The 25,968-nt window shown below is 39.1% G+C and overlaps 1 protein-coding gene across 1 annotated transcript in view; it reads right to left on the reverse strand.

Moving 5' to 3' along the window:
- plppr5b (phospholipid phosphatase related 5b) overlaps positions 1–25,968 on the reverse strand; it is a 148,483-nt gene that overhangs the window by 12,081 nt on the left and 110,434 nt on the right. The window contains exon 4 of the mRNA XM_053342479.1: positions 10,617–10,793. Coding sequence (XP_053198454.1) covers positions 10,617–10,793 — 177 coding nt within the window. The remainder of the gene's footprint in view (positions 1–10,616; positions 10,794–25,968) is intronic.

Consider the following 25,968-nt stretch of genomic DNA (forward strand, 5'->3'; position numbering starts at 1 on the left):
AGAAGGAGAAGAAAGGACAGGAGAGAGTAGAGCGAAGAGGTGAGCAGGGGAGAGATAAGAGCAGAAGAGAGGAGAGAGAGGAGATGACAGAGGAGAGAGAGAGTGGAAAAAAGAGGAAAGTGTTTCTCTGATAGTCAAAACATGTTGTCTTTGTACTTTTCCTATCTCTGTCCATCACTAATGGCACTTTAGTATTTTTAAGCAGGACCAACATTAATGGAGCATTGTGTGAGAGGCTGAGCGAAGCCTTATCACAGACCCGACCCGCTCTCTTCAAACCCTCTACACTGCAAAAAAAAAGCACTGGCCTTTCTCTGTCCTACATAAGAGGAGGAAAGAGGATCAGAGAGGAAAAAACAGTGAGAGAGAGTTTATCTTTTCTCCTATTCTTTCTTTCAGCTGCTGCTAGGAAACATTCTGTATCTGAATTTAAACTCAGTTTGTCTGACTTATATTTATCTTGTTCATATAATTAATGCTCATTAAACTCTGTCTGGCCCATATCTGTCGCGGCATCTGAGCGCTCTTTCTCAGCCTTGAGCAGGCTGAAAACCTGGCTGCGCAGCACCATGACGCAGGAGAGATTTGGCCATTAAAGCTCACAGTGACCCCTCTCAGAAAATAGTTCCGACGTCCATGAACACCTGATTCTGAATCTCTGTGCGTGATTTGTGTGACAATGGAACCAAATGGCCCATTACCAAACCCAGTAGAGCTCTGAGATCTACTGACTCAGGTCAGATAGTTGAGCCCAGAGTTCAAACTAAACATGGTGAAGCAGCTTTTAGCTGTTATGCTGCACACAACTGGAACAAACTACCAGCAGAACTGAAATCAGCCCCAACTGTGAACACTTTTAAATCCAGGTTAAAAACATTTCTCTTCTCCTGTGCTTATGATTGAGCTCTTTTAAAGCACTTTACATTTTAATCTTTCATTTGCACTCTTTGTCCTTTTAATGATTTTAAAGCTAGTTTATTATTTTATGCTGCAATCATTTTATTTATGTCTTTCTATTTTTCTGTACTTTGTTTTTATTATGGGGGGGTGGGGTGGCTAACGGGCTCCTCAAAGCTAAATTGAATGACTTGGAGGGCCGCTCTCGTAGGCTTAACGTCAGGATAGTGGGCATTAAAGAGGGAGAAGAAAACGGTGGCCCAACTGAGTTTTTCAGCCCAACCTTGTTTACCCCGGTACTATTTTTCTTTTCTATAATTGACCTATCTATATTTCACTCCCTCAAACATTTTAAGTATGGGCTTAAGCGACTGTTTGTTATAACTATGCTCCTATAGGTGCACCTAACTGTTATTAATCTATATTTTGGAGGTGCACACTGTGCTGTTAGTATAGGCAAGTTTATTTCCGTGTGGCTTAGCCGTCTCTGTTACCCAGCAGCCTCCACGATGGACAGAGGGTTCTGCCGCTTAGTTCCTGTTGCGGCTTTTGGCTTTTCTTGGGTTTTTTTGTGTGTATCAAACTGCCAGTTTCTTGTCATGTTTGTCATGTCAGCCTTTATTTTCTGTTATTCTGTTTTCTAAATGCAGGATAGTCACCGTGCCAGGCCGGGAATGAGTCCTATTACTTTTACTTCCTGGAATTGTAGAGGGCTTGGCAGGGCACTTAAGAGGGGGAAAGTACTCTCACATTTAAAATCCTTGTCATCTGATATCATTTTTTTTTTGCAGGAGACCCATATTCAACCTACAGAGCAGAGACGTTTGAGATCTTTATGGGTGTCACAAGTGTACCAATCTACTTTTTCATCTAAGGCGAGAGGGGTTGCCATCCTTATCCGCAAAACTATCCCGTTTGTATTCAATTCCATAACAACGGATCCAGTTTTCAATCTTTGTGCAGAATATAATACTCATAATATAATCATTGGGGGCGACTTTAATTGCTATTTTGACCCTCAGTTGGATACGTCTTCCAACAAAGCTGCCCCAACGTTGAAATCTGTGCCAGTCCTCAATGATTTGGTGAAATCGCTCGATTTAGTTGATATTTGGAGGCTCCAGCACCCCCTTGAGAGGCAATACTCTTTCTTTTCTCCTGTACATGATACTTTTACCAGAATTGACCACTTCTTAGTAGACTCTAAGCTAATCTCGCACACGCTCAGTTCAACAGATCATAGTATTTTAGTGTCTGATCATGCTCCTCTTTCAATCCAAACTCAGATAAAGCATTTCATGACTTTATTTCAGCTAAGATTTCAGAATTCCTGCTTACTAACGATAATGGGGCAGTCTCTGACTCAGTTCTATGGGAGTCATTTAAGGTAGCACATATCATATCATATCAATCCTCCATTAAAAGGTCCCGGCTGAGGCGTCTTGCAGTTATTGAGGCTGAGTTAGCAGCATTGGAAGACACTTATCGCAATACAAATGATGAAGGCACCCTTAGCGCCATCCTGAAGATAAAGTATGACCATAACCAGATGTTGGGAGAACAGGTTGGAAATTATATACGCAAACTTAAGCAAAAGCACTTTGAGCTAGGAGATAAGCCTGACAAATTACTTGCTAGGCAGCTAAAAGGTGTACAGGCTGACAGGGCAATACATAAAATTTCCTCTGCCACTGGACAATTGATAACTGATCCCAAACTTATTAATGACAGATTTTTAGATTTTTTCAGTCAGTTGTATACCTCCAAGTCTAACCCCACTGACTCAGACCTTGATCATTTTTTATAATTCTTTGAACATTCCAACTCTTAATGAAGCCGCTAAGCTTGAATTGGATTCTGACCTCACACTAGAGGAAATAAAAACGGCCATTCGCTCCTTTCCCAACGGTAAAGCTTGTGGCCCTGATGGCTTTGGAATAGATTCTATAAAAAACATATTGATATAATTGCCCCTGTTCTTCTTCGAATGATAAATTGCTCTGTTTAAGATGGAATCTTTCCCAGTAGCGTATATGATGCTCATATTTGCCTTCTCCTTAAAAAAGACAGGGACAGCACTAATGTCGCGTCTTACCGCCCTTTAAGCCTCTTAAACAGCGACCAAAAGATTGTTGCAAAAGTTTTGACTAATCGATTAAATGTATGTTGGTACATTAATCCACTCCGATCAGACAGGCTTTATCCCAGATAGGTTCACCTTCTCCAATACCCGTCGCCTGCTAAATATTATGTATTCCACCAATCTACTCTGCTGTTATTTCATTACTGTAGATGCTAAACAAGCGTTTGACCAAATTGAATGGAGATACATGTTTGCGACACTCAAAAAGTTCGGGTTTGGCGATAAATTCATGACTCTTTTAAAAATGCTTTATGCGTGCCCCAAGTCCATGGTCTTGACTAACCATGACAGATCTCCCCCTTTCTTATTGCATTGCGGTACTAGACAGGGATGCAGCCTCTCCCCCTTGCTCTTTGCGCTCGCTCTAGAGCCTCTGGCTATCTCCATTAGATCTTGTCCTCAGATTACTGGCATCGGGCGTGGAGCATCTGATAGTCCCATCGGTCTGTACGCAGATGATGTAATTCTGACTTTGTCAGATGTTAGGGTGTCCCTCACTCCACTTTTAAATCTTATAAAGAATTTCAGACAGCTATCTGGCTTTACCATTAATTGGAAAAAGAGTCTGTTTATGCATCTGTCTGATGGGCTCAACCCTGCCTTTCTCAACAACTTACCATTTAAAGTCTCCACAGAGTAATTTGTGTATCTTGGGATCAATATTACCAGGAATCCAAAGCTTCTTTTTAAGTTGAATTATTCTGCCCTGATTGGTAAACTCAAAATTATGATAGACAAATGGAAACTTCTTCCTCTCTCGTTAATTGGGCGTGTCAATATTGTCAAGATGGTACAGATGTAGTTCTCCCAAAATGTATGTATCTTTTTCAAAACATACCCATATATCTCACAGCCTCTTTCTTCAAGTTGATAGATTCCATCATTATTCCCTTTATTTGGGCTGATAAGCCTCGTATCTCTAAGGCTCACCTACACAAACCCACAACCGAGGGAGGTCTCAGCCTCCCTGTCTTTCGCCATTACTATTGGGCCTGTAATGCCAGAGCATTGTTTTTTTGGAGTCACCCTGCTCCTGCAGCCGAGCAGAGAGATTCCCTCTGCCCCAGTTGGTCTGTAATAGAGACTCGGTCAGCTTCAGTGCATGCAGGTGCCTCCCTAGCGGCCATCCTATTCTCAAAACTAAATCTCCCTTTTAGATGTTTTAAGGATGATTTTGTTATGCGTAACACATTGAAGATTCTGAAGCAGATAAAGGGTGTGTTGAATCTCCCCGGACTGTCTACCTACACCCCTATTTGTTAGAACCCTTGTTTTATACCAGGCACAATGGATGCTGCTTTTGTACAGTGGTCCGACAAAGGCGTGACTGCCATCAGAGATCTTTACATCAATGACCACTTCGCATATTTCGCACAGTTGCAGGCAAAATTCAGTTTCCCTTCCAGCCATTTTTTCCGATACTTGCAAGTCAGAAATTTTGTTAGGCAGTTGATCCCTCACTTTGAAACTTTGCCTGAGCAACACATCTTTTATGACCTAATGTCCAAACCTCCCACCTCCAAACGCTTGATCTCTCAATTTGTTAATCTTTTTAGTCCGGCAGCCCCTTCTCTCCATATTAAAGAAGCCTGGGTATCAGACACTGGTGTTGAGATTTCTGATGCGCTCTGGGCTCTGGGATGTGACAAAGTGTCATGCTGCCTGCAAAAGTCTTTCCAGGTCTCACCTGTGTACTGTGGACTGTTATCACTGACAATCTGGTCAGGAATGCCAAATCTTGCAAACGTGGAGTAACGTTTAGTAACAACCTAGTAGTTGGCAAGTGCAAGATTTCCAAGCAACAAGAATCTAACATGTGATGATCTTTTAGGCTGCTCAGGCAGTGGTGTAGGTTGGAGCGCCTCTTCGTGCTGTGTTAGCTTGTTTTCTGGCACATGTGCCATGTTTCCATGCTGCATTTAATATCAGCAGATGCTTCAGGCCACCACACAGTTTCCTTTACACATATATATACCTGTATATATTTTATACATACAGTATTTCCTGTCTCATTGACTGTGGAATTATAAATGTGACACCCTACTGTGACAAGACCCTTACATGTAGACAATGAATCATTCACTGTGCAATAGTCTTTTGACTGTTTGTGATGCTACTCACTTGTTCAGTTCATTCATCTCTGATCTGCTTCTGTACACTTTTTAGCTGCTCATGCTTCTGTGCAGCAGACCTTATCATGTCCACTTCACTGGTATTGATACTGGCCAACTGGGAGTGACATCATTAACATGTCCATCCATCCATCCAACTCCTGCTGCTTATCCGGGGTCGGGTCGCGGGGGCAGCAGCCCAAGCAGGAAACCCAGACTTCCAGCCACTTCGTCCAGCTCTTCCCGGGGCATCCCGAGGCGTTTCCAGGTCAGCCGAGAGACATAGCCTCTCCAGCGTGTCCTGGGTCTCCCCGGGAAACATGTCAAGCAATCATAATCTCTGTGGTGTTGTCTCTGTCCTTCACACGGCTGCCACACAAGGCATCAACAATGACCAGTGGTTTCCCTGGTTCATATTCTGCTTTGGCATTGAACCACATCAGGAGTCTTTAACATTGCAGTAGTACCTCATCTAAATCCTCACTGTTTATCAATGGCACCAGAGGTTTATGATCTGTGATACATCTATATTAAACAATATTGCCCACAAGTTTAATATGGCAATGTTGTTATCTCCATTTCCATGGAAATATATGGAGTATACACAGACAACAATCAGTAGACTCCTATGCAATACAATCTAGTTAACTTGTCCAGCAAGTCACCCAAACCCTTAGAAACAACCTAGCAACGAAAACAAGGTTGCATGACTCTCTCTATCTCCGTTCACTGCATCTCAGTTTGGACTTAAGGAAGAAGAGATCGTGGGGCTCTTCTGTTACCCTCTGGGAGGCGCTACAGAACACTCAAAGCTCGCACCACCAGGCTTTTATTCAAGAGCCATCACTGAACTGAACACAATCACACTGAGCCACACTGCCCCACCATTGTGTTATGAACTGTAGTGAGGGTCATTTAATTATAACAGAACTCAAATGTGCAATAATGGGACAACTTGTGCAACACTTTTTTTTAGCTGCTTTCAAATGACTTTTATATATATATATATATATATATATATTTATATCTGTATTTATTGATTCGGGATGATTGTGTATGTGTGTGTGTTTGTGTATTTATTACTGTCTGTTTTCTATTCGTTATTTTCAGGCACAGCACAACCAATTGTACTTCTTGTGCAATGACAATAAAGTCTATTCTATTCTATTGTATTCTGGCCGTATGTACAGAGTATGGTACTGCTCCCACTCTTATGTGGATCTTGACTGGATCTGATGTTCTGCTGCTGCACTAACCTACTCTAATCTTTCCACCGTCTCTCTGTCTAACAGGTTGCTGGCTGTAGGCCCTTTTTCTACGTGTGTGTAATAAGTATTCTTTTTATTCTTTGCAGTGTCTATGCATGTTTTTATGTTTTTATTATTATGCATTTTATTATTTATTTACTTTCAGTTTTATTGGTTGACATGTTTTTATGGTTTGGTGGATATTATTGTGCATGCTGGAGTTGCATTCCTTTTTATCACTTCTTGAAGGGGTTTCCCCAGGCGCCAGGAAGGACCAAGCTACAATGGTTTCTGTCGACGCGGTTTTACTCCGGCCTGGGTCGGCAGTTTTGCTACGACCCGGGAAATGATGGGTCTGTACCTGTCTCTTAGAAACCCTACTCGCCGAGTTTTCCCTCTTTTACTTCCTCAGATTCCGGTCCAAGACAGTGGGCAACGCGAGGACTACACGGAGCCGGGAGCTGTATATAAAGACCTGTTTTAACTGTGCCATCGGATTTTAAGTACCTTTTCATTTACTTTTAACAGCTGAGCAATATTCTTAAAACTCTGTTACTCCTGATTTTAAGAACCTGTTTTTAGAGTCCTAGGCTCATTAACACTAGGTGGCGTTGTCAGCCCTTTTTAGTAAACTTACCCTAATTTCTTTTAATTGTCACTGTTTTTCTATTTTAAATTATTTTGGCCATTGCTCTCAGCAGGACTGAGCTTTTTACATGTGTTAAAGAAATACTACTTGTGTTTATGAATGTACTAGCAGTGGACTGTCTCACACTGTCTAGATGTCCACTAGCTCTAAGTAGCTTTGTCTTTGGCATAAGTGCTCTGAATGTCTTCAGGTTCATTACAGTAATGTCATTTTTTTCCTACATTTATTTGTTCTGTCCACTGCGCAACACTGCCCTTATTTACCTTACTTCCTGTTCCACATTTTCTCTCCTATTGACCCTTTTTACCATGTTTTCTACACCTTAATTCTAATGCTTGGCAATTGGCCGGGGCTCCTTGCTTCTCTTTCTTTTTTCCTCATTAGTGATACCTGGAGTCCCCCGAGTGAGCTTGTTAACATCCATCACTTCTCTCTTTCACAGGCTGTCTCCCAACTTTCATCGATGGCTGCTGATGGTGTCACCTCCTGTACGTGAGTGCTGCCTGCTGCTCCTGCTGGCTTATCTGCTGTGCTACATCCTGAGCTTGTCTAACCAAGCCCACTGCAGTTTTCAAGGTGAGGAGGGACATGAGCTGTAGTCGCCTAGAGAGCCACTTATCTGTCTCTGATATGCTCCTCACCTTTTTTCTCTCTAAAATCAGTGTTCATAGTTAGAGTGCTCTCATAATTGACCTGGCCATTTCCCCCAGCCTTTTCACTTGCTGGTAAAAGCACACTCTCCTGTGTATAGGGTTTTTCTTTGGTACGACCAGAGGTGGAAAGAGTACTGAAATGTTTGACTCAAGTAAAAGTACCACTACTTTGATGAAATTTTACTTGAGTACAAGTAAAAGTACTGGTCTAAAAATATACTCAAGTAAAAGTAAAAAGTAGCTTGTTAAAAAAATACTTTGAGTAAAAGTTACTTAGTTACTTTTATAACGGGGGTGGGTGGGGGGGGCTATAGGACAAAGTGATGGCTCATAAATCTCTAACTAGTTGTTTTAATTAAAGATAAAGGTATACATTTACAAATTTAGCTTCAATGACAAAATATGTCGACACACAACATTTAAAACATTTATGGAGATATGTGTCATTTTAGTGAAGACCATCCCATAAAACATTTTCAAATAACACAACCATTAAATTGAAGGTGGCATAACTGTGGATTCTGTAAACATGGAGCGATTTTAGACTTTTTTTGGGGATTTTCTAACACCTCTAAATTTGATCTCAGCAGCCCTAAAAATAAATAATAAACCCATCCATAGTCTCTAAATATTGTGTGGGAAACACTGAATGATTATTGGGGTTTTTTAAAACACTTGCAGGGCATTGAATGTCAAATTCTCATTAGGAGCTGAGCCCCTCTAAAGCTCTGATCCTAGTCCTACAATCACCCTGTTGTAAACCAACAGTCATACTGCATATCTATGAATCACTATGGGTCAAAGTCACCAGAGCAATAACTTTTCTTTAAATTACCCAAAGAAGACCAAACAAGTACCCATGTTTAAAAGGCTGTGCCCCTGTGCAGCTTTCGCTTAATTCTCTCATTTCCGACGCTGTCCTTTTCACGTGAACGCATCATGCTCAATGCCTCGTCCTACACGAAGAGTGAGCCAGATGACAGCACAACGTCTAATGGACATTTCTTTGTTGTGTTGTGTTAGAGTTTATATGTCGCTATGAGAGCTAGCTGCCAGGTGTAACAGGCTGCATGAATGTTAAGTCATTGTATCATGCTGGTTAATGATTCTGTACGATACTCTTTGCTTTAAAAAAACATTCGGCCAACATTTTTTACTCAGTAACGGATGTGACTTAAAATGTAGCGAAGTACAATTCATCACACAAAACATATTTAAGTAAAAGTAAAAGTACAGATTTTTAAAACTACTTTAAAAAGTACAAGTACACAAAAAAGCTACTCAATTACAGTAACGCGAGTAAATGTAATTCGTTACTTTCCACCTCTGGGTACAACGTAACCATCAAATTTAGCTAGCATTGTTTTGCTGTCACCTCCCTCTCCAAAGTTATTGTAGTATCATATGCCTCTCTTAAAACACTTTAAACACTGTCAAATCAACTTCTGGCTGATACGACTTATTTGTACTCACCACAAGAACATCAGAAAGTGCTGTCATCCAACCTTATCGCCTATCTTACTGTTCATCAGAGTACAGCTCCTTTATTATAGCTTATTGATTGGTTACATGGTATGTCCATCTACTTGTATTAGCCAATACAAGGCAATGGGTAACAGAATGAGTGGTCGGAAGACGAGAAAGAAGTCCATTTATCATTTACCAACCAAGGCTATGGAACAAATGGCAATTTATGGGCAAGGCTGTAGACAGGATTTTTACTAATACTGAGGTCAGACAGAAGGCTACAACTTATTTGTTAGTTACAAGCTATCCATGATGTATTTATAACGCTTTCTAGCTGTGCATTTCTCAGTCATGGTCACTCTTATGGTCCGGTTGTTATCACTTCCAATTTTGCAACTTAAATCAACTCCTATTTCAGTATTCTACAACTTCCATTGTTGTATATTTCAAAATTATAACTGCAATATATTTGTTTGTTTGTTTGTTCTTAAAATGTGGAATGGAGCACGGCCTGCTAGGAGAAAAGGGCTCATCCAATGAATGAACAGTTTGCAAAATCGGGTCAAGTCCATTTCACAAAAGTAGAAAACATATTTCTGGCGATTTTCAAGTCGCAGTTCAACATCTACTCCAGCCAATATTTTTCTGAAAGTGAGCACTATATAACTGCAACTTAAAAATTTCCAGTAATATGCTGTATATTTGTGAATTTGTGATGAATCTGCTGACGGAAGCGCAACACAGCTGGAGCTGTTCGGTAAGTAAACCAGTTGGGGGGCCGGGGGCCAGTGAAAAAATTCCCGGTGGACTACTTTTGTTTTAACATGGCATATACGTATCTGCAAGTACGTGTCACGTAACGGCCTGTTGATGCAAGGATAATTGTCTCATCGGCTATTTTCACTTCACAATGAAACAAAACTTCAAGAATGAAATACCGAGGACATGACCTCGGTGTCCTCAATGGTAGCTACAGCCATGTTTATGGGCATGTGTGACAATGTGTTGTCAGCTCAATGGCAAGGTAGGAACAAATATTGGAAACAGTGTTCCCACATCAGAACACTATAAATAACAGAAAACCACAAAAAGCTGTGCAAGTTTAAAGATGTACTCTTTAAACATAACAGTGAAATAGTACATTTCAAAACTAGTGGAACAAGTGATGACACTTTGTACATTGTCCTGGTGTATAACACATGATCTATTCAGAAGATGACATGACACGTGATCACAAACTGACTGTAAATACAGTTGTGTATTCACTTCTTTACTTTTATCTGAGGAAGATCATATGTGGTTGAAATGACATCAGTCATGTTCATAAAATGAAAGAGGTGGTAACTGTCAGAGGTGTGCTCTCACTCAAGTGCTTATTTTGACAACCACTTATACTTGAGTGCAGTGTTTGGCTATCCTACTGATGATGTTTATGTTTGTGAATCTTACCAGGAAGGTGGCGATGGAGGTTCCAATGATGAAGCCAGCGATGACATCTGACCAGTGGTTGCGGTATTCAGCTACGCGGTTCAGACCAGTGAGGAAGGCCAGACACATGAGCCCAAGAGACAACACCGGCTTAGCCAGACGAGTGCCCTTGGCCTGCACCGTGCACGTCACATACATCTGATAGGAAGAGAGTCACAAGGATTACATCATCTGAGTTATTATACATTGAGAAAAATCACTGGTGCTGTTACGTTTTCAGTAAAGAAAAATTACATAAATCAAGACCTTCCTCTATCTCAAAGATTAAAGACATTCACACTGATGCAGTTTGTGTAACACTTTGTTCACCTGCTTCAGCCTGTGTGATTCTGAAACAAGACTTACAGTACAATACAGGATATTTAACCTTTATTGGCTCTGTACTGACTCGTTTGGCAGCAGCTAAATCCAAATATTTAGCCGTAATCGTAGCTATATTTTTTGTTACCCATGAATCTAAGCTTCCAACAGACAGTCCATTGTAAATAAACAAATCTACCAGAAATTGCATTTTACATAAATATGTCTTTGTTAGAGGTGATTTAAAGTTGCAAATCAACATTTTTATATGAATAATGGAATATTTATTGTCCTCACATTAAAAATGACAGCAATGATCTTTTTTTCAAATGCTGTAAAAAACAAAGTGTCTGCATTGAACTGCCAAGTGATCTGAAGAAGCTATGTGAGTTATGAGCTCTATCTGTCAGGAAGAAAGGTTGGAGGGGGAGTAGGGAGATGTATCGTAGCAACATCTCTTAAAGGACAAGTTCACATTTTTTAACTGTATCTTAAAACAGCAGCCAGGTGTCCATATGACCAGTAAAGAGGTTTTCCTCTCTGTAATCATTCCTCCTGTTCATATTGAATATTAAAACATCTGAAATGTGCTTTCAATGGAAGTGATGGAGGACTAAATCCACAATGTGTCCACACATTCATTTAAAAGTAGATGATCAGCTTCTATTGAGCTTCATCAGTGTGAGTTAGTCATATCAAGTGATATCTGACACATTTACAGTCTTTTTACCATCAGATTCCCTCTTAGTGTTTCCCTGGATGAATAATTATGGCAAGAAAAAACGATTGTACTGTTCAATGAAAACCTGTCCTGAGCGGTTTGGACAGCTGCCACTCTCAGAGCTTATGATGGTTGAACTTTTTCAACTTGCTGCTGTGGCTCACTGTGTGACCATGACAACCTCAGACAGAATACAGGAGATGAGGTTAGTGGTGTCTGAGTTTCCTGAATGACACGTCTCTTCAGCAGCAGAGAGCAGACAGATCAATGGAGAGAAATGGATTTGGGAAAGCAATGATGTTATATTTTGTCAGGTACATTTGAAGGCTTATTTAAAAGGTTTGCTGCTTGTAGTGACAAACAGCGCTGTTTAGCCTCTTTTAAGCCCAATGTTGCACCTGCATCTTTATCAACCCCATTTCCTGCTGCAGCAGACAAATAAAAGGAGAGAGTAATGGGCATACTTTCACAAGGTAGAAGGAAACACAATTCAAAATACAGAAACATATTTGTGTGTAACACAGCGGCATGAAATTGATCAAAGCCTTCTATTGTATCTAAAACATAAGGTATACTGTATGAAGATACTGATGTGTAAGTTAAGTTACATTCTCTGTGTTAAAATGTGTGATGAAACAGGTGCATGACAGCTGATGTAAAGGTTCAGTATGTTTTGTGGACAGAAACAGTGTCAGTGTGTAAAGGAAAGCACACTGATGAGAGGAATCTTGACTCTGAATCCATACTGCATCCTGTCTCAGAGGTGTTTCTGGAGATTTTCCCACATGCTGAAAAGCTAACACTATTCTGGTTTGACTTTCAAAATTATTCGGAAAGTTCCTCCTGCACCTAATGTTTTATTAAAAAGCTGAAATGCCACCAGACAGCTGTGACTGTGAGTAAATATGAGCTGATATGTTAGGTCTCTCCTTGGGGCATCTTTCTATTTTCTCCCTGTATTTAGAGAGGTGCTGGCAGATCTGCCACCACAACTACAGGATGGAAAAATAACAGTACAAAATCTAAGGAAATAAGAACCAAGCAGATGGGGTGTATATAAATGGGTTGCAGATAAAAGTAATGCCATCTGGATGAGGTTTTTCATCAACATAATAGTGAAATATTTTAAATGAAATATGCAAAATATCTAAATATGTTGTAACTTCCCAGCCAGCATGTCCATGTAGGCCCCACATGGGTTAAATGTGGGCTACATAGGGACTGAGTGGGCATGGGCTTGAAACCACCCACATGGTTTCAGTAACATGGACCCCACATGTGAACCCATGTGGGCGGGCTAAATGGGTGCCATTTAAGGTCTATACCCAGTTGGCCCCCACCTGAAACCCATCAGAACCCACTTGAAGCCCATATGGCCACCATGGAAACTGCAGACAAATCCACATAGGACCCATATTTGCAGCCCAAGTTGAACCCTTATAGGGCCCACATGGACATTCTGGCTGGTTCTCCTACAATATCCACTCATGGCTACTAAAGAGTGATTGTAATTACAACAAAACCAGATTTAGAACCAAGTTTTTTCCATATCAATTAATGAGAATATATGTGATGAGGTCCTGATGAATTTTCATTTAGATACATAAAGTACAATAGTGTGGTGACCACAAAGAAATCCTAGTGATGCTTCACACATGTCACATCAATTAAATAAAACACCAAATGACAAATGAAGTTACAATATGTGTGTATCAGAGAAAAAGACAGAGAGAGGAGTTCATGATGTTAATGATGTGTGCTGGAATAGTAAACTATGTGTATGGGTAACATATGTATGGCTGCCAGTTCACACATAATTAAGACTCTTAAGAGGGCTGATTCAGCTAAACTGTTCACTTCTGTTTGTTGGAATAGATTCTGTGTTATGGTGGAACCAGTGTTGTGCATGAACGCGTTCATTGAACGAAAGTTCATGAACTCGTTCATAATTTTGGTGAACTTGAACGAACGAACGGTATTTCTGCCTGATGAACGTTACTATGAACGCGTTCATTCTGGTGACTGTGAACGTCACGTTCACTCTTTTTTAATTTCGTTCAATAAGGTTCAGGCAAAAGCACTAAAGTGTTGCCCAACCGTTGCGTGTGCTTCTTTGTCTGTGCCAGATTCTAACAAGTGCGAGAGCGCCACAGTTGAGTAGAGCTCAACCTGAGTGGATCTGGCAACCAAAGGCAACTGCAGCCAGTGTCGCACTGCCTGTATAAACTACTACCAAACGGACATATATTACCCACAGATCTCTTATTCACGAGTAAATGTCAAAAAGGACTAAATGCTCATGTTTAATTTACTACAAATGACAACGTACACACAATGACAAAAATGATATTCTCATTCCATGTCACGTTCTGTTTAGCGTCCAGTTTTGTGTTAATGACTCATGTTTAAATGCGCTCATGGATTCCACAATAGTCATACTTTCCCACAATCACAGTCACAGATAACAAAAATCGGGTAACTGGTTATTAATGTCATTAATTAATAGCCTGCTTACTGTGTTGTCTTCCATAATATTTGTAAATATATATAATATAAACTCCTAAGTATGTGTTTGTGTGAGTGTATATATATATATACACATATATATAAAACTAGCTTATATAAACTAGCATATATATGACATTCAAGCTAGTTTTTCCTCATGTTTTTGAGAATATAATGTTGGGGTGAAAGCTGCAACTGCTACAAGTGTGGACTGAATGGAGTTTAAACAACAATGGGGGAAGGCCCTTCGATGCTAATGTAAATCCTGGTTGGATAAGGATTCAAAACTGGATGAAATCTGACACATAGTTTCAGTGTTAAACTAATGAAATAATTGCTGGCTGTGGCAACAATTTTAAAAGAGTATAGTTCGCAACGTATTGAAAAAAAGAACTGAACTAGTTCATTTTTTGGAGCTGTGAACTTAGTTCATAATTTGGAATTATGAACTATGAACTGAACTAGTTCATTTTAAAATGTGTGAACTATGAACTGAACTAGTTCATGTAGAACGTGAACTTTACCAACACTGGGTGGAACATTCACAGATCTTCCTGTAGCAGTCCTGCTCTGTTAATCTGGTATTATAACCTTTTTTGCACTCTTTTTTATAAATACTTCTACGTCTATTTTATTCACCAAAAGTCATTTAGAATGATCTAAATCCATGTTTCCTTACAGCCCAGATTCCCCTCTGTCCTCATAACATTTATTATTAATAAGTACATACTTAGGAAGTGTGGACCCCACCTCACAGATATATATTATTCCTTTAGCTGAAGAACAGAAAGACACCATTTTAAACAACTACTCCCAAAGATTGAAGATGAAAAAGCAGAACATCCTGAGGTGGACAGTTGGCTGTAACATGTGCCGAACACAAACACAACCATTTTCTGATAATGGAGGGAAGATGAATTTCAGCCTTTCCTGACATAAACGTTCATCCTCTGAAAAGCTGTAAAGGTAGGCTACTTTGAGTGTGCTGTTTGGCTCCAGCTGCAACACAAACTCTGACTACAGAAGTTACAGCAGAGTGGACTTATACTAAAGCTTCCTGCATATTTGATTGGACTTCCTGGTGTGACATGGTGACAGGTCCCTCCTCAACACCACTCAATCTTGAGGCATGAATTTAAGAATTGTATATAACTTAGAAGTTAAGACTGAGGAGATGGATGTGAGTCATTTTACAGCACAGGATGGCACCCACCATCACCCTAATGCATCCAAAAGAGTCCTTTTCCTGTTTTCCAACTATCTCAGCCTTTTAAAGCACCACAACACTAATACTGCAGAGTAGTGTTTCTAACAACATTAATGATTACTCTGCTCTATTCAAGTGTTCCAGTGAGTCAGCACACAGGACCATGAAACTGACGGAGCTAAATGGAATTCAGCCATCATTCGTTTTATTAGTAACATTACATTATATTACATTTAGTCATTTGGCAAAAGCTCTTGTCCAAAGTGACTTAAAAGCAAAGCAATATGATCAAACATCAGAGGACAGTGAGCCTGAAAGGAAACAGGATGTAAACAAGCACAGAACAAATATAGAAAGAACGAAGTGTAACAATTAAAGTGCTGAAGGTGCTTTAGTTTTGAGGTGTTCCTCAGGGGACTTATGGAGCTGGGTTGCTCATTCCACAATCACACAACCATAAAAAAGAAGAGAGTGGATAGTGATTTTGTTCCAGGCAGGGATGCTATTAAAAGACATTGTTCATTTACAGACTGCAGTGGTGGAGGGGGGGGGGGGCATTGGACATGATAAATGAATCAACTTTGGAGGTGCCATTTCATTTGTTGCCCTGAAGGCAAGCATCAAAGCTTTGAACTTGATGCCAGACGTCACTGGGAGCCAGTGGAGGGAGATGAACTGAAGTGTGACATGAGCTTGTTCAGGTTTGTTGAACACCAGATGTGCCGCTACATTCTAAATCCCCTGCAGAGGTGTGACAGTGCATACTGGGAGTCTGACCAGGAACGAGTTGCAGTAGTCCAGTTGTAAAATGACCAGTGCTTGGATTAGGATCCTTCTGATGTTATACTAAGTGAATCTGCATGACCAGGAGACTGGGTATGCACATAATGATTTTCCTACTGTCATTTGTACAAATCTATGCTCTTAGCTATGAATTTACCTGCACCTTTGACCTTTTTATGGCTCAATTCAAGCAGCTGGTCAGGATCAGGGAAGATCATTGTCAACTGTTCACTTTTTCTTTCCCCAAACTTTACCAATTGTTTTGGAGGCTAGACACAGTATTTAGGACAAGAACCCAGCCAGCATGTCCACGTGGGCCCCACATGGGTTAAATGTAGGCTATGTGGGTACTGAGTGGCCCCACACGGTATTTTCCTCACTGTTATCATATTAAGGTTTTCTATGAATGATACCTTTAATATTTATCAACACAAAAACACAAAATTGTCTTTGATAGCTCAACAGTACAACAGGTTAAGTTAATGCTATCGTTTGAAAACTTGTCCTTCAATCATGAGAAATAATGTTTTTTGGAGTTGTTTTTTGATCAGTTTTTAATAGAGGTAGGCTGCAGATTGTATTGTGGGTGGACGTGGTAATTATGAGACCGCCAGCTGTCAGTCACACGTCAAAGGTTCCACTGACAGAGCTGACGGCTGAATAACCAAAGTGAAGTAATGAGTTAAATAACCACTTTTGCTGTTAAAGTAAAGTAAGAATAAATATGTGTTCTGAGTTTGACATACCACAGAAAAGTGTGTTATTAACCATCCTGCCAAATTTGAATGATTCAAAAAATCACCAAATATATGAAATTAGGCGTCAAAGTTGTGTAAAACTCAGTCTCTTTCTCTGCTACCAAATGCTGTGGGCATTCCCGCCGAGTTCGCTGAAGCCCCGCCCCCTACCAAGTGTCACTTGTCAATCAAAGTCACCACCTCTACCAGAAACAGGGACGTCTGAGAGCTGTCTGCCGCTAGCTTAGCAGCTAGCTCGGTGGCTAACTGGGCTAACTGGCTAACTAGACTTTAGTCGTAGTGTTAGATGTAGTAACAATAACTGGCCACTAGGCAGGTTAACCACTGAGGACAGCGGACTCTGTCTTATAGCAGGGGAGGGACCAAGGGTAAGCCACTACATCACGGCATAGCCCTTTTTTGCAGGCTCAGAAAATCAGGAAAAATGAGAGGGTGAGAAACAGTTTAAGGCTCTATCTACACAATTCAGTACTGCATAGTTATCAGCCTTTTCACATGTTTTCTGTAACCATTTTCCAACATGTATAATATGTTTAGAAGTAAATCAATGAATTGACTTTACACATACTTTGAGTGATTGGTAAAGTGATTACATTGTGTAGTAAGCAATAGTTTACCCAGCACTGTTGTGTTGTATGTATTTGTATGTTGGGGATATGATGTCATCATGTCACATGGTACACTGCATCTTAGACCTGAATGGAAATAAGTCTTGAACTTACACTTACACAGTAGTTAGTTAGTTAGTATTTTTCTCATTATGTCAAATTAAAGTAAACTAAAGAGAAAGAGAAGAGGAGGGTAGAGGGTTATCAGGGGATAGAGTAAAAATTAAGAAATTTAGAGAACACAAAGAAGGGGAGAGGATTTTAGGTTAGAGAAGAAGTCCACATCTGGTTTCATGTAGCTACTAATGAAGAGAGAGAGAGGGAGTGAAGCAGAGAGATAAAGCTTGCATCCTCCTCCTCTCTCTTTCTCCTCCTCTCATGACCATCTGGGGTTCAGATGAACTGCTGTAAATAAAACATCATCATAGGGCCTGCTCACTAATCTGCACAGAAAGTTACAGAAAACCACAAAACGCACTGTGCAATCACATCACCACTACATTATTTATTGTTACATTACTGAAACAAGTTGCTCATTTTCATCACCCACAGTCAGTCAGCCAAATTGTACGACTGTCAAAAGTATTTCTGTTTTGTTTGGACTAACAGTCCATCATCTTTGTTCTACAATACACAGTTTCATGATGGAGACTTGTTATGTGACGTTTCATCCATTTCTTAATCTTTTGGAACTGAAGACATTGCTACCACTAAAAGTCAGAAGACATCTATATCAATGCTGATGTGAATGTGTTTGTTAATATGGTAGAATTATGTAATGATAAATGTTCAAGGGACATAACAAAATGGAGCTCAACCTCTTCAAATCTAAATCCTAAAATAACATTTCTGTGTATCTTTTTTCTATGAACAAATCTCATGTGCAGAGAGTAACCATGGATTAAGACACACAAGACACCTGATATCTTATTCTTCTGTTCCCCATTGTTGTCCAAAAACAATTAAAATACAATAATTAACTACAGTGGTGCATACTAATGAACACATGCATAGTAATTGGTTCTGACTCAGTCCCACACACTCTCTAAAACAGCAAATGTAATCCACCTCTGCCTGAAAATAGTCCAACAACAAAAAAGCAATATTTCCTCGTGTTGGAGTCAACACTGGCTAAACTACAGTGAGCAGCTGTTCAACTTGACCTTTGTTAGACATAAAACTATGGCAATTTAAGCCTGTAATTCCAGGTGAATCATATTTGATACATGAGTTTTAGAAACCTCTAAATCATCAGTGTGATCATATTTGTTCCCCTTAAAAACCTGCAGTATACAATCAGATACATGTAGTACACAGATAAACCAATGCAATGTTGAATGACTCAATATTTAGTAGCTTATTTTATGCTAAATTCATGTTGAAAATGTGTCAATCAAATTAGATACAACAGGTATAGAAGCTCATTTATCTGTAAATCTGTCAATTTTCATTATGTATTATTTCCATGCATAAAAAAGTTTAAAAAGGGTTAGTATGGGTATATGTATGTATGGGTATGGTATAAAAAGGGTAATGTATTTTTAATTACTTATCAGAAGGTCCAATAAACTCCAGTTTCAAAGAATTGAACTGTCTGTGATACATAGCTCGCTACAAACTTGCTGGAGTGTCTTTGAGTTTTTTGGGGTTTTTTTCCACACAATGAAACCAGGGAGTCACTCATGTTACAACCTTTTTAGATCTTTGAACAATCGTGGCATTTATGAAAGGTGGAGAGGAGCTTCTGGTAGTGTGAGCAGTGGCTCTCACAGCTGAAATGCCACTAAAACAGCCTGTAGCTCCGCAGGTGGAGGTTAGATGCACCACATAATCACTGCATACAAATATTTTCAGTGTCAGTTATTTTCATGTAAATAAGCAGAGTCATAGTCAGCATGACAAAAGAGCAACATGTTCCACATAACTACAATTTAATCCCTTTTACACCGGCAGGACGCCTTGTTGCAAGAGCATATGGCAATTTGTTCAACATTTTGACTTGATATATATTGCAGATATCTGTTATTCATTTTTTCCAAGTCACAACATTTCACAGTGAAATTCTTCCTATCCACAACTGTCATTTCTGATATCCACGACATCATTATTTCCAGGACCAATGACGTCACTTTTGCAATTCGTGCATATCGGCCTTTCAACGTCAGATATCCACAATTACATTAGAAAAACTGCCTCTTCTGATATCTACAATCCTAATCTTACTAGTCATCATATTCCATTCCAGAAATTCACAATTCATATTATGACTAGAAATTATGCAATTTCCGATATCTACAATTACAATGATGAAGAGTTACAATGTTATTTCAGATAACTGCAAATGTTTTGTAGCTTTCTCTTTTACAGTAGATAGGATGCCATTTAGACATAAAAAATATTTTAGATAGCAATAACAGTGTTTCTCTCAGTCAAAATGATGATGTTATCAGTCAGAATGGCATAAAACATAAAATATCCTCCAGAGATATCAACAATTATATTTTACATTATGGCAGTTAGCGATAGCTGCAATGGTATTTGGTCTAATAGAAATTTTATTTCAAGATATCTATAGAAAATAAATTCAATTTAAGGTATCTTTAAATCCATAAGAAAGTACAAAGTTGCTGTTTTAAAGGATAATTACCGTTTTTTACAACCTGGACCTTATTTCTAGCATAAAATACGATCATTTACTCACCCAGACAACTTTGGTGTCATTTGGAGTCGTTCGGACGAAACCAGCTCCAGTGGAGCGCCGCATATATTTGTATAATGAGAGTACACGGGGCACCGAAGCGCAGCCTCTACTGTATATAACGCATTATCTGCCGCAAAACTAGTTCATTTCACCAATATTTAGTTATGATACGTTAGTGCTATTCCCCTCCGAGCCAACATCGGGGTCTGTAGGTTGACCTACTAACCTCTGATCTGGATGATGTCATTTCCGAACCTCTCTACCACAGCCCGGTTTATCATTGAGCAGAAATCCTCCAGTGTTGTGATACAGACGTTTATTGACACATTCAGACGCGTATCTCCTGGCCTCACATGCCACCACGGGCTCGGAGGGGAACAGCACTAACGTATCATAACTAAATATTGGTGAAATGAACTAGTTTGGCGGCAGATAATGTGTTATATAGAGGCTGCGCTTCATATATCTAGACCTGCATTTTGGACAGGTAAAAAATGACTCTATTGCAATATCAATCAATCAATCAATCAATCAATCAATCTGTATGTATAAAAAGTTATCTCAAGACACTTTACACATAGCAGGTCTAAACTGTACTCACACATGTCCATAATTGCATTTTTCATAGTAAAATTACAGTTGCATCTATCCAAAAAGACAATTTTACTGGTCAAATTGTATTTCTGGATATTCAAAATGACATTATGGAAATCTGGAATAGCTTCATTTTGGATATCTGATATGAAAACTATGACTAGTGAGAATAAGACTGTAGATTTTCTCAGTAAGAATTGTGTTTCACATATCAAATACATAATTGTGTGTATCTGAAGATGAAAAACCAATACACATGAATGGCAAACATGACATCATTTGTCCTAGGAAGAATGTCATAGTGGATATCTGAAATGTAATAACAGACAGGATTATGGTTCATAAGAGCATTCAACTGTGGTTGAATGAGCGTACACATGGAGGCATTTCTTGAATAACAGCCATGTGATACATGCATGTTAATATCCAATCTGGCCTCATTTTAGTGCCATGATATCAACCTTGGAGGAGATGGGGGGGGGGGGCGACAAATATAGAGCAGAGGAAACATGGCTATGTTTGGCTCTGATCACTAATCTGTTGTGTTGAAGCAGCAGACAGCCTCTGAGGGACTAATTGTATTTTTCATTAGAGTACGCATTCCCCTCCAAGGCCAGATCAAATGTTTCCATTTCTCTCTCTGCAATTCATTTATTCTTCATCTCTTTTCAGTACTCAGGCCTTTAAAAATATGATGTTTTTACAACTGCTGTGTAAAATGGAGCATGGAGAACATTTTATAAGCAGAACTCAGCCTGGCCATTGTCTGCTCTTCTTCATTTTAATTGAAGAAGAAGAAAAATGGTAGAAAGAAATAGGTCTTCCTCATTGCCCACACATTATCCAGGACATTATGTTTCTATACAACTAAATTACAACGGCAAATACATTTAGCAGGAATGTGTGCTGCCTCAATTATGTTTCCTTTCAAAGCAAAGAGAACATTCTGTGATCTACCTGGCAAATTGAATGTTCAGTAACAATGTATTTCATCTATTATCCACCAAATGATCTGACCTAACATCATCAAGGACAATGTAACAAAGTACTTTACAGTAAAAACAATTAGTAATGAATGAATGAAAAATGAACTAAAATCCAAATCATAAAAACTTAGTTTAGAATAGTTTTCCAAAATGCACAAACTGTGATCAGTTCAGAAAAAGCCATAAGATAAAAATAAGATTTTGACATTTCAGATACTCATTTGGTTCCTCAGCTGTTATTTACCAAGCAAGATTTGGGAATCATAAGTAGAACTCTGCTAAAGAATATTAAGCAGTCATCAGCTCATATAGAGTGAGTAGTTGACAGACTTTACACTTTAAATACCAGAAGTAAAATCTTAAAATCAATTCTTGCAGTCACAGCAAACAGTGAAAGGCAGGAACAGTTGGTGTGAAGTGATCAGGGTTGAACTATAGAGGAATCAGGACAGCTTGGCTCTTCATAATAAGACAGGAGCTCTCCTCAACACAATGTTTGTGAACTTTTAGGGTGTCTCTCCAATATTGACAATATGCTATTTTTTTTTTTTCATACTTTTAAATTTCTCTATCTTTTACATCATGGATCACGTGTTAAAGCAGACTGCCTTCTGAAGCTCCAAGCTCTTAGGAAATGCAATATGTAGAATGCAAACCATGTTTTGAGACACTTAGTGATTTTAAGACATTATTCATTATTTTAAGACAATTAGGATGCTGCTGTATGGAATGCTGCTGAACTATGTTTCACTGTATTGTTTTACCAGTGCAATGACAAAGTCTCTATTCTATTCTATTCTATTGATGTATGATTCATGCATGATTCATCACTCCTACTCAGATTCTGCTATGCATTATTATTCTTGCCATCACAATTAAAGCATGATGGCACAATATCATAAACTTAACTCACTATAACTACAAAATCAGAAAACCCCGTCAGTAAAAAGCACAAAAAAACAAAAAAGTGAGCTTCCTTTAAAGCCACAGCAATGTTCACACCCTTGATGTGATAGCTCCTCTTGTAGAACGAGTTAAAAGGTGGCAGCAGCACTTTCTATGAGTTGCAAACTGGATGTCTTGCCTGCTTAGACTTAGAATAAAATGTGTTGCAGTAGTCGAGCCTGGAGGATAGAAAAGCATGGATGACATTTTCTAGATGTGTAAATTAGAGGAAGGACCTGATGTTTCAGCTGGATGAAGCAGAACTGCACTACTTTATTCAGCTGAGCATCAATTCAGACAGCTGTGAATTGATAAATACATGGAGGTATGATAGTATCATTTGGCACTTCAACTTAACTCCGCATTGCAACAAAAACAAAACCCCATTAGATTATCTGAAAAAAACTGAAAAAAACCCTAACCCTAACCCTAACAGTACTGTTTGCAAAGAGAGCAGCATGAGACTAAAAAGGTTGAGCTGATTAAAAATAATGAGCTGTGTGGGTTATCCTGCACCAGCTATATGAGATACTGATATTATGGAATTCGTCACACTTTATGGGATGTTTTCTATAAACTTTCAGTTCACCACAGAGAGTCATCAGACTCCAGACAAAATGATATTCACCTCCAGCTTCTGACAGAAATATGAGGAGAAACTCTGCATAAGATAATAAATGAGTGGTTTATTTCATCAAGTGGCTCATTTAACCAATTTCAATTATGTGTGCACAAACATAACACGCCTAATATCAGGACATTTGTTTGCAGCATCGGTTATCTTCTATTATTCAGTATGACTCTAAAAACACTGGAAACACTATCAGCTGATAAATATCAAGCACATTTCACATGGTTTATCATTTCAGTTTATTTTCTTCTAGACTTGCTAGTGAGTTAGAATATGCAGTATATGGTGGATACAGTGACTTTGCAGTTAGCCATACACAGACACAAGATAAACCCACACAGGCTATTTAACTCTACGGTAAGGGCATTCAATTCAAATTCACTGAGGTCCAGAGGAAGTGAACATCATAACGTTATCATAATGTTATTTTTCAGTAGCTTGACGTAGCGCTGTAGTTCCATCAGCATCTGTGTCCACATCACTATACTTCACATATCACCATTACTGATATCACTGTTGTCATTACTCTTCTGTTCCTTTGTTTTCATTCAGCGAATTGATGATGTCATCAGCAGTGTCAGCATTATGTTGAGACTAAACTAAAGGAAGTTTCACTTTTTCTGCCTTTCATTATGATATAAATGAACATAATGTGAGGTCTTTGTAGCTCTGTAGGGTTTTTGGTCAGTAGTTATGATGGGTTTATTATAATGATTAATTATGAATATTCATATTAGCAATGTGTTAATTTGCCTTAAAGACCATGTAAAGTGAATTCAGACATGTTCTTCTAAACACATTAAATAGGTCATAAATGTATTTCTAAAAAAGGTGTAAAAAGCATTTCAACCATTTAGATTTGAATTGTGGAGCTAGGCTTCACAAACTGTGTTTCAAGATTTCTGTGTTCAGGATTTAGTGGAGGGGTCTGAAAATAAACCTACCCCTGCTGCTGTAGAGGTATAAATACATTCAGCACACACTACTACTACTACAGTCTACAGTTAGCCAGTTTGCTGCGAGTTAGCTGCCGAGCTAGCCCCTGAGTTAGTGGCAGAATGCTCTCAGGCGAAGTGTCCATCAGCGCCATAGAGAGGTTCTGGCGTCCATGTTTCTGGTAGAGGTGGTGACTTTGATAAACAGGTGACACTTGGTAGGGGGCGGGGTTCAGCGAACTTGGCGGCCACGCCCACAGCGCTTGGGAGCAGAGAAAGAGACTGATTTTTACACAACTTTGAAGCCTAATTTCATATTTGGCAGTTTTTTTAATCATTCAAATTTGGTTAACAACACACTTTTCTGTGGTATGTCAAACTCTGAACACATATTTATTCTTACTTTATACAGATTTTAAGTACAAAGCTAATATTAATCAGTGTCTGCACCTTAATATATCAGTGCTTGTCACTGCTCTGTAGTCATGTTCCCTTTCACAGCTGTTATCAGGTTGGACTGGTCACACTGTGGTACACAGTGTGTGTGTGTGTGTGTGTGTGTGTGTGTGTGTGTGTGTGTATACACTATATGTCTGTCCTTCACCAGGTCAAGGTGGCCTTAAGAGCTGTCACATAATATCAAATTTATACTAAGAACAGCCTGATACTTGACCTTTGTAACACACACACACAGACACACACACACACAAGCTGTATTTCCTCTGTGAGACCTCATTTGACCTGAGTCTCTTCAGGTCAACTTGATTTGTCTTATAGCATTTGTGAGCGTTTCATAGCTAGGTGCATGCTCCAACCTATATTTCCCATTTAATGTCAGACATTAGCAGCTGTTGGCATGCTCACTATATCAGAGGCTTGTCAGCTAAATGGAGAGTGTGACATGAACAATTCAACCTGAGGAGACAAGCCTGAGCAGCTCGTCCTCTGCTCCACGCTGTTTCAGGCATCAATCTCTCTGTCTTGCCAAGTTCAAATGGTGTCCTCTGGTATGACTGAGGCACTGCTCACACACACACACACACACACACACACACACACACACACACACACACACACACACACACACACATATTATACTGAGGAGCCACAAAAGGCTGCTGTGTCAATCTATATGCTTAAAAGCTGATTTAAAGGGATGTTTATATTTCACTGTGCTAGGCTCTACTTGCTTACTTTATGACATAGACCTCCTAAAAGTTATTAACTTTATTATATATTAACTGATTCTTTAAAATGGAACCAGGTCCAATAGTGTGGTATAATGATATTGTATTGTTAACATGCTCATTACCTGACATTGAGAGGGATTTAACAGGAAATTGAGCTATCAAATGAGCTATTCAGATAGACTCCATATAAATATGCATCATGATTCATGAATAACAATAACTATATTAATGCTAAGAATAGTGCTTTTATTTTTAATTCAGTATAGTCAATATTAAGGAGTACTGGCTCTTGTCAGCTTGCCTGCTTTCTGAATCAATGTTTACATCTTCAAGCTAGCTCTCTATTATAAGTGAGACTATATTAATACAGAATCTCCCAAACTGCATATCCCATAGTGAGACACACAAATAAATGCTTTAAAAGAGAACCCCATGGACCAAACCCCATA

Source organism: Scomber japonicus, chromosome 21 (genome assembly GCF_027409825.1).
Source record: "Scomber japonicus isolate fScoJap1 chromosome 21, fScoJap1.pri, whole genome shotgun sequence".
Taxonomy (NCBI): Eukaryota; Metazoa; Chordata; class Actinopteri; order Scombriformes; family Scombridae; genus Scomber; species Scomber japonicus.